This window comes from Callionymus lyra, chromosome 14 (genome assembly GCF_982586985.1).
Source record: "Callionymus lyra chromosome 14, fCalLyr1.hap1.1, whole genome shotgun sequence".
Classification (NCBI taxonomy): domain Eukaryota; kingdom Metazoa; phylum Chordata; class Actinopteri; order Syngnathiformes; family Callionymidae; genus Callionymus; species Callionymus lyra.
The window spans coordinates 12572128-12580683 of NC_141831.1; the positions used below are offsets into that span (position 1 = coordinate 12572128).

An 8556-nucleotide genomic window follows, 5' to 3' on the forward strand; every position below is an offset into this window, starting at 1 on the left:
GTAAAAACAAAACAAGATTTTTCTCGTGGCGAAGTGTAACATTGGTTCTATAAACCTTCACGCCTCAAACAATAGTGGATCTGATGAATGAATTTGTGATGAACCACAGTCGATAAAAAGGCAAGAATCCTCTCGTGTGTCGCCGCGAGATAAAGGCTAAAAATGGGGATTATCTTAACAACAGTTGATGTGGAAACAAAGATGTTTTTGTGAGTTAAGCAAACCCCCGGGCGCTCCGGGCCTTTTAATAGTGCTATAATTAAACATGCATGGAGCAGGAAAAAAAAAATGTTTTAAAATAAGAGTGCTGTGTTTCTTTAAAGAGAAAAAACCATCAGCACAAGCAGGCCTTTTGTCCACTTGTGTCATTGTTCCCAAGTTTCCATGACATGTTCCACTTCAGAATATCACCAGAGCACATGTGCAGCAGGGCCGAGTATCGACGGAACATTTTCTTGGTTCTGTTACTGATACCTTCGCTTCGATACCCATTCCTGAACCGGACTTTTTTTTCCATACGAGATCGATTCTAACCCAAAAAAGATGACGTTGCACATAAAACAATTCTTGAGCTACATTTTTCAGCTTTGGTCAATTTTTCACTTCAAGCTGTTGAAGAAAAACAAAAAAATATATAAATTTCAGTGCAAAAGACGGTTCACAAGTTCACTGCCTTTGTCACTTATTGGGTTTTTCTTCAGATAAATCTACACATTATCAAGTTGTGATCACATGTTGGTACAAAAAACTGCGCACTAATCAATACTGGGTACTACTGAAGGGTTTTAGCCACAAAAGACCCGAAGACACTAGGGCTGGACATCGTATCGATATTTGTACTGATAACAATACAGTTTCATTAATGATATTTTTATTTCTTTACCAATCAGTTTTTCTTTAGAAAAATCCACACATTACCAAGTTGTGATCACATGTTGGTACCAAAATTTGGTACCAAAGTATGAAGTATGTTTCGGTACTGGGTACTACTGAAGGATTTTAGTCAGTGCCACAAAAGAACCGAAGATACAAGGGCAGGACATCATATCGATATCTTTACTGATAACAATAACGTTCCATTGATGATTGTATTTCTTTACCAATCACTTATCAGTTTTTCTTCAGAAAAATCCACACATTATCAAGTTGTGATCACATGTTGGTACCAAAATTTGGCACCAAAGTATAAAGTGTTTTTCAGTACTGGGTACTACTGAAGGATTTTAGTCAGTGCCACAAAAGAACCAAAGATACAATGACATCCTATCGATATCTTTACTGATAACGTTTCATTAAAGGTATTTTTATTTCTTTACCAATTACTTATCAGTTTTTCTTCAGAAAAATCCACACGTTAACAAGTTGCGATCACATGTTGGTACCAATACTTGGCATGAAATGATGGCGCATGTTTCGACACTCGGTATAAACCGAAGCGACTCAGTTGGTGTCGCAAAGGAACCAACGATATTAGGCCAGTGGGTGTCGATCGGTAATGTTTAATACCTGTACTGATACCTTCACTTTGATACCGGTTCCTAAATTACCTTTTTTTTTGGTTTTATACCAATTTTTTACAAAATCAATAGAAACAAAACGAAAATGCCTATAAATGTATACAAGTTTTCAGCTTTGGTAAATTTACACTGCAAGCCATTTGCTTTCGGAAAATAATACAGTGCAAAACAAGACCTGCTAACAAATGACAAATTTGTTTTTTCTTCAGAAAACTCAACACATTTTCAGTTGATGCATAGGTACCAATATTTTGCCACCAAAGTATGAAGTATGTTTCAGTACTGGGTAGTACTGAAGAATTTTAGTCAGTGCCACAAAAGAACTGAAGATACTAGGGCTGGGCATGGTATCGACACCTGTACTGATAACGTTTCTTTAACAGTATTTTTATTCCAATACCAATATGTTTTTTTTTCAGAATAATCCACATGTTTTCAGTTGATGCGCGAGTACCAAAGTATGAAGTATACTGAAGTATGTTCTGTATTGGGTACTACTGAAGGATTTAAAAGAGTGCGACAAAAGAACCGAAGATACAAGGGCTGGACATTGTATCGATATCTGTACTGATAACGTTTAATTAATGGTATTTGTATTCCTATACCAATCACCTATATGTATTTCTTCAGAAAAATCCACAAATGTTCAGTTGATGCGCAAGTAACGAAGTATGTTTCGGTACTGGGTACTACTAAAGGTATTCAGTCAGTGCCACAACAGAACCAAAGATACTAGGGCTGGACATCGTATCGATACCTGTACTGATAACGTTTTTGTAATGGTATTTTTTATTTCTATAGCAATCACTTCTATGTTTTTCTACGGATGCGCAAGTACCAAAAAATGCAGTATGTTTCAGTACTGGGTACTACTGAAAGGTTTTTAGTCAGTGCCACAAAAAACCCAAAGATACTAGGGCTGGACATCGTATCGACACCTGTACTGATAACGTTTCATTAACGGTATTTTTATTTCTATACCAATCAAGTAACCGTCTTTCTTCCTAAAACTATCAAGTATTGATCCCACTGTGTTACCACAACATAAAGCATGTTTCAAAACTCGGGTACTGGAGAAAGTATTTCTGTCAGAACCACAAAACAACAAACCCTACATCGGAGCATCTAAAAAAAAGGTGGTCAGTGTTCAAACTAAACCCCTTTGTTAACACTCGGGAAACATTTTGAATATATCTTTGCATATGCAAGCAGAGAATATTGTTGACTAGAGTCAAAAGCCGGGAGGCCTCTTGAGAATATAGCAAGTCATTCTCTACGACCTGATGAACACAGTGTTTTTTATTTAGATTTTTTTGTTGCAGGCCTTAGAATAAACACACACTAAAAAAAAAAAAAATATGATAGAATTGTCGTATTTCTGATCCATTTTTTTTAAAGGTGATCTATTTACAGAGATGCATGTATTTATAGCTCAGCTCAGCTTTATTTATTTTTGTGTTATTCTCCACTCACACCGACCCCCCCCCCCCTCCAAAAAAACAGAATGCACAACAGAATGCACAGAATGTGCTTAAAAACCCATGACTCCGCAATTTACACTAAAATAAACAAAAACGTTTTTACCTCTAACGTGCGGATCTCCTGCTGCGTGAGGTCGTTGGACGCCGCGCACTTGGTCCGTAGTCCCTGTAAGCTGGAGATGGAGATATCTATCATGTTCTGGATCAGTTCGCACTGGTGTAGTGCGGCCATCGCTGCGCCACCGACGCCACTACCGACGCTGGAGCCTCCTCTCTCCGGCTCGCCCTCCACCACCATCCTCCTCCCGCCACCCTTGGAAGCCCCTCTTCTATCCATTCCTCGGCATCGGTGCTCGTCAAAAGGTTAAACAAAAAAAAAAAAAAAAGCTTCGGTGCGAATTCAAAACATACGCGACCAAAAAAAAGCAGCGTATTATGGGAAGTGTAGTGTCCTGACGCTGCCGCTGATGTTATAACAATAATAATATTCTTTTAAAATAAATTTAAAAAAAAAAGGAGGTTAAAAATAAAATAAAAATATCAAAGTTGGAGGCTTCAGGGGCGCAGAGGAGAGTGGGTGAGAATGTCGGTTGCAGGAGGAGAAGAAGAAGAAGAAGAAGAAGAAGAAGAAGAAGAGACGCTTCCACCGACAGCTCTGGTGGAGGCTTTCACCGTCTGTCAGCTGTTGGGAACATCATGGAGCGCGGTGCATCATGGGAAGGGAAGTCTTACACGCAGGAGGGGAGGGGGGGGGACTACACGCCTTCGTCTAGGCTTTTAAAAACAATGAAATAAAAACTAGATTACAGTTGTGTATATCTATATGTAAATCGGAATTTACGCTAAATATTGTATTGCTGTGGCTAATTGGAAAAAAATATATATATAAAAAAATATATAATAATAAAAAATAAAAATAAAACAATTTAATCAATAAAGTTATACCTAACCTAAACTATATAAATCGTGGTACAGTTAAAAAACAAACAAACAAACAAACATTTACTGTGTACAAATAACAACGATTATAGATGAATATTAAATATATATCGATTTATAAATAAATGTATAAAGTTTGTTTGGTACAGTTGAAAATTGTATGATTTAAGTTAGAAATTGTTTGATTATATTTCAATATTGTTTGATTTTAGTTAAATATTTTTTGATTTAAGTTAGAAATTGTTTGATTATAGTTAAAAAAGTGTTTGAATACAATTAAAAAATGTTTGATTATAGTTTAAAAAATTGTTTGAATACAATTAAAAATTGTTTGATTAAAGTTGAAAATTGTTTGATTAAAGTTTTAAAAAATAGTTTGGATACAATTAAAAAATGTTTGATTTAAGTTGAAAATTGTTTGATTTAAGTTTATTTATTTTATTTAAGTTGGAAAATCTTTGATAACAGTTGAATATTGTAAGATTTAAGTTGACATTTGTTTGATTACTGTTGAATATTGTTGGATTTTAGTTAAAAATTGTTTGAAATTTACATTTAAGCTGAAAAATGTTTCATTTAATTTGGATTTAATTGTTTTATTACAATTTAATATTGTTTCATTCAAGTCATACATTGTTTGATTGCAGTCAAAATTGTTTGAATACTGATGAAAAATGTTTGATTACAGCGAAACATTTTTTTAAATATATTTACGTTGTACAATTACAGCTAAAAATGTTTTAAGAACAGATTATTTATTTTGCATACAGTTAACAATGGGTTGAATAATTTTTACAGATAAAAATTGCATTTGAAAATGTTTAGTTGTTGTTGAAAATTCTACAACTGTATATGTGATGTATACGAAATACATATGATGTATAATAGAAAACGTGTATGATTGTAAAATATAAATAAATATAGTGAACTGGTGAAAAGGAGAAGATTAAACAAATAAATATTAAATACTTTATGAAGTAAATGTATTCTTGAAATCCATATAAAGGCCAGTAATATTTAGAGCACATGTTTCATCAACAATAAATACAATTATTCAATATTTAGATATAAGATTTTTTTGGGTAACCATGCCATCGAAAATCTGACCTATATTTTTGATCACATATAATCGTTTGTAGTATAATATTCACTGATAATTTTTATATTTTATCAAGTTTTGCTATGTGTTTTCCTACTCTGGAAGTTATTAAGCAACATGCCAAATTCATCAATAAATAATAAAACAAAATTAAGGATCATTTTCCAGCATTTTTAGTTCGCCTAATGGGAGTGCTAGAAATACATAAAAAGATAAACACTGTTATTTGTATATTATCAACAATAAACTATGTTTTTCACATGTTATTAATGATTTAAAATGATAAATAAAAGGTAATTTGCTTGAGATTGTGTCGAGATAAATAGATATTTTACACAAAATTGTCGTCGTTTCACACTCAGAGGCTCGGAGCAGGTTTTTCCCAAACATGAAGCAACAGTACACATGGTCGCAATCCTGCAACGAGGGTGTGATGTTCCTCGCTTGAATATATTATACAATAGAAGAAAAAAAAACTGCGTCCCTCCTCGCCATCTGCCTTCGACTGTCTCTCGCTCATGTCTGGAAAACGACGTGTCAAGTACCGAGCGACGACTCTGAGAAAGAATAAATTCTGGGGCCCGAAAACACAACCCTGGTGGAAGATTAAGGTCAGTCATAATAATGGAACCACTTTTTTTTAAAAACAATCCTACAATCCTAGTTAATATTTATCTCTGTGGCTTTTGAACCCACTGATGGGGGATTTTTAAACACTGCCAAAAGGTCACTTTGACAAAAACTGGACTTTAGTCGTTCATTCACGAACAAAAGGATATTTTCATTTATATTGATCAATGCGGGTAAGAGATAAAGGACATGCGAGTTAAAAAAATGTGATGATTTCGGGTTTGTTATCAGCACAGATTGAGCGGCTCAGCGTGACGATTCCCGCTCCAGAACCGAAGACGAATCCACTCCATGAAGTGTGAACCTCGACAAAAATCGGGGACAGTGGACACTGTTTGTTTGTTCTTAAGAAATTAAACCAAAACTAAAAAAAAAAAAAAAAGTCAGATGTAACAGATATCTGTCGATGCAGAAAACCACTTTTCCATTTAGATAAATAGTCATAATAGGTATGAAGTGAAATAAGGGTCATGAAAAGGTTAGATTCATGTTTTTATATTTGATTAAAAAAAAGATGGACAGATTCTGCGGGAAAAAAAAGACACATTCTAACATTGATCTGCTTCTTTTTATCGTATCTATTTATTGATTATTTAATGTGAAAACCCAACTCTCCTGACTTATGTCTTCAAAATTCAGTAATTCATTCATCAGTACTTTGCTCTGTTTTTAAGTTATTACTTAATAAAGTTCTTTCCTGTCTGAAATCTTGCCAAACGAGATTAAGGTTTAAATTATACATTCTGACATCACACTGGTGGAGGTCTCCTTCCCTAGAAGCCCTAAATCGTTTAAGATCCTACATTTTAATCGTGAAACAAAATAAATATTTATGCAAACATTGTGAGAGTTACTTCTGCCTATAGGTGTATTTATACATATAGTACATTAAGCTACAAACCTTATTTTTATTATTCGTATTTAATCTACAAAACGGGAGTTTCAGGGGTGAGTTTGAAATTAACGTGAGTCCTTGAATGCAACTCGTGTTTTTGTGACCAATCAGAGCATAGTGGGCGTGGTTGCTTGGGCTCAGCTGAAACGGAGCATTTAAAGTAGGCGGGGCTTAAGCGTATTTTCTAATGTAAATATCTTTATTAAAGTTTGAGTTTTGTGCAAAAAGAAACATAGTTATGAGTATAATTGAGGTCCTAGCACAATTTAAGACAATTAAAAATAAAATGGTAAGTACTTGCAAATAATGATATTAGTTCAGCTGAGTTTAATCAAATTAATATTGATATAATTTGATAATTATTTGGACACTCATTTAACCTAGAGCAAATATTTGCAAAAGCTTACCATAGTACATTTTAATTAAACACATTTTTCTTTTTCAAGGTAAATTTAACTATCCAAATGTTTCCCAACCCCTGGTATATGGACCAGTACTGGTCCTTGAGGCATTTTTTTAGGGCCTCGAAGAAAGACTGTTCTATTGATTCTTACCAGTGATGGGTTAATGGGACGACAGATCATTAAAACAGTGTCAGGCCACTAGTTGGCGCTCTAATGAAAAATGATGCCATGATTCATGGAACTATTAGATTGAGAGCCAAATATTATAAAGCAGAGAGAGTGCCATCTAGTGGCCATTCAAAGTGAAGTATCATGATACTACACAGATGTTTCATGAGGCCTCATCAAGCCTTCACTTACTACTGTATTAAAAGAAGGTATTAGCATTAGCATTAGCATTAGCATGTGACTCGTTTCGGTCAAGTTTAGTCCAAAAAAAATACCTTTACACTAGTGAAAATTTGTCAAAATCTATATTATTTAGTTTTTAATCAAAAGGTCAGTCAATGCTAACAAAAATGTGCAAAAATGCTTCAGGTCACCTAAACTAAATTAAACATCTTAATACTATATAATTATATATACATTCTGATGATTGGGTTTTGACCATGAACTGTTCAAATTTTTAGTTTTATTTTACTGGATAGCAGCCAGAAATATCTTACATAATCTTACTGTGAATCAGTCAGGGCCCCCCCGAGGGCGAGCACCACCACAGGCCCCCCCCCAAAAAAACGTAACGCTTACAGTACAATGTTGTTTACATTGAACTGTACGTCATAAATAATTACAACAAAGCAGCAAAGATCTCGTTCCACGTCTTACCTTTTCTCCCGAAAACCCTCCGTTCCGTCTTCACTTCCTGTTTCAAAAGTTTCTTCCAAGGGCGTTTGCTCAGTGACACACTGTCAACATCGCACGGTCAACAAACAAACTCGGGAGAATCCCTTGTGCAAATCAGCGGCAAACGTTCAAATTGGCACTTGGCAGCTTCGCTGACACGACTCGCTGAGCCGAGGATAACGTGATCCTCCGCCGGCCCCGACGCTGCCTTAAGCCGTTTAAACGCTCACGCCGGTGGACGGGCACTTAGCATCAAGCTAACGGCTACAGATTAAATTCCACAATCTGGTTCGGAAGCTTATTGGGGAGGGGTGGAGGTGAGGATTTGAAGGGGGGGGGGGAGTCGTTTTTTACCCTAAGTGTGCGAGATAGAGAAAAAATAATGAAAAAAAAAAATGGACCTAAGACGTAGCCTGTTGGCCTCCCGAAAGAAATTGGTTTCGATATTTTTGAAATAAATTGTGGCCCAATGGGGGGGAACCAGAAGAACTGGGGTGAAATATAGCCCGGCAGCTAATTTTAAGATTCAAATAAATAGTTATCTTAAAAAATAAAAAAAAATTCAAAGACATCAAAACATCTTATCGTCCGATAGAAATAGATTGACAAAGATTTTTAAAACTCTTTAAAGATCTTACCATAACCAAAAAATATTCTGGAAATCCACATTTTTTTTTGAAGGATGAAAGAAAATTCAGTGAAATACTGGACGAGCTAGGTGTTAGCGTCATGCTAACATTAGCATTTT

The 8556-nt window shown here is 35.0% G+C and overlaps 1 protein-coding gene across 4 annotated transcripts in view; it reads right to left on the reverse strand.

The window, feature by feature from the left end:
- ksr1a (kinase suppressor of ras 1a) overlaps window positions 1-3683 on the reverse strand; it is a 39057-nt gene extending 35374 nt beyond the window's left edge. For all 4 annotated transcript variants that reach the window (XM_087806747.1, XM_087806745.1, XM_087806746.1 and 1 more), the window contains exon 1: window positions 3102-3683. In XM_087806747.1, the coding sequence (XP_087662873.1) occupies window positions 3102-3335 (234 nt within the window). In that variant the 5' untranslated portion in view covers window positions 3336-3683. The remainder of the gene's footprint in view (window positions 1-3101) is intronic.
- Between the last annotated feature and the right edge of the window lie 4873 nt (window positions 3684-8556).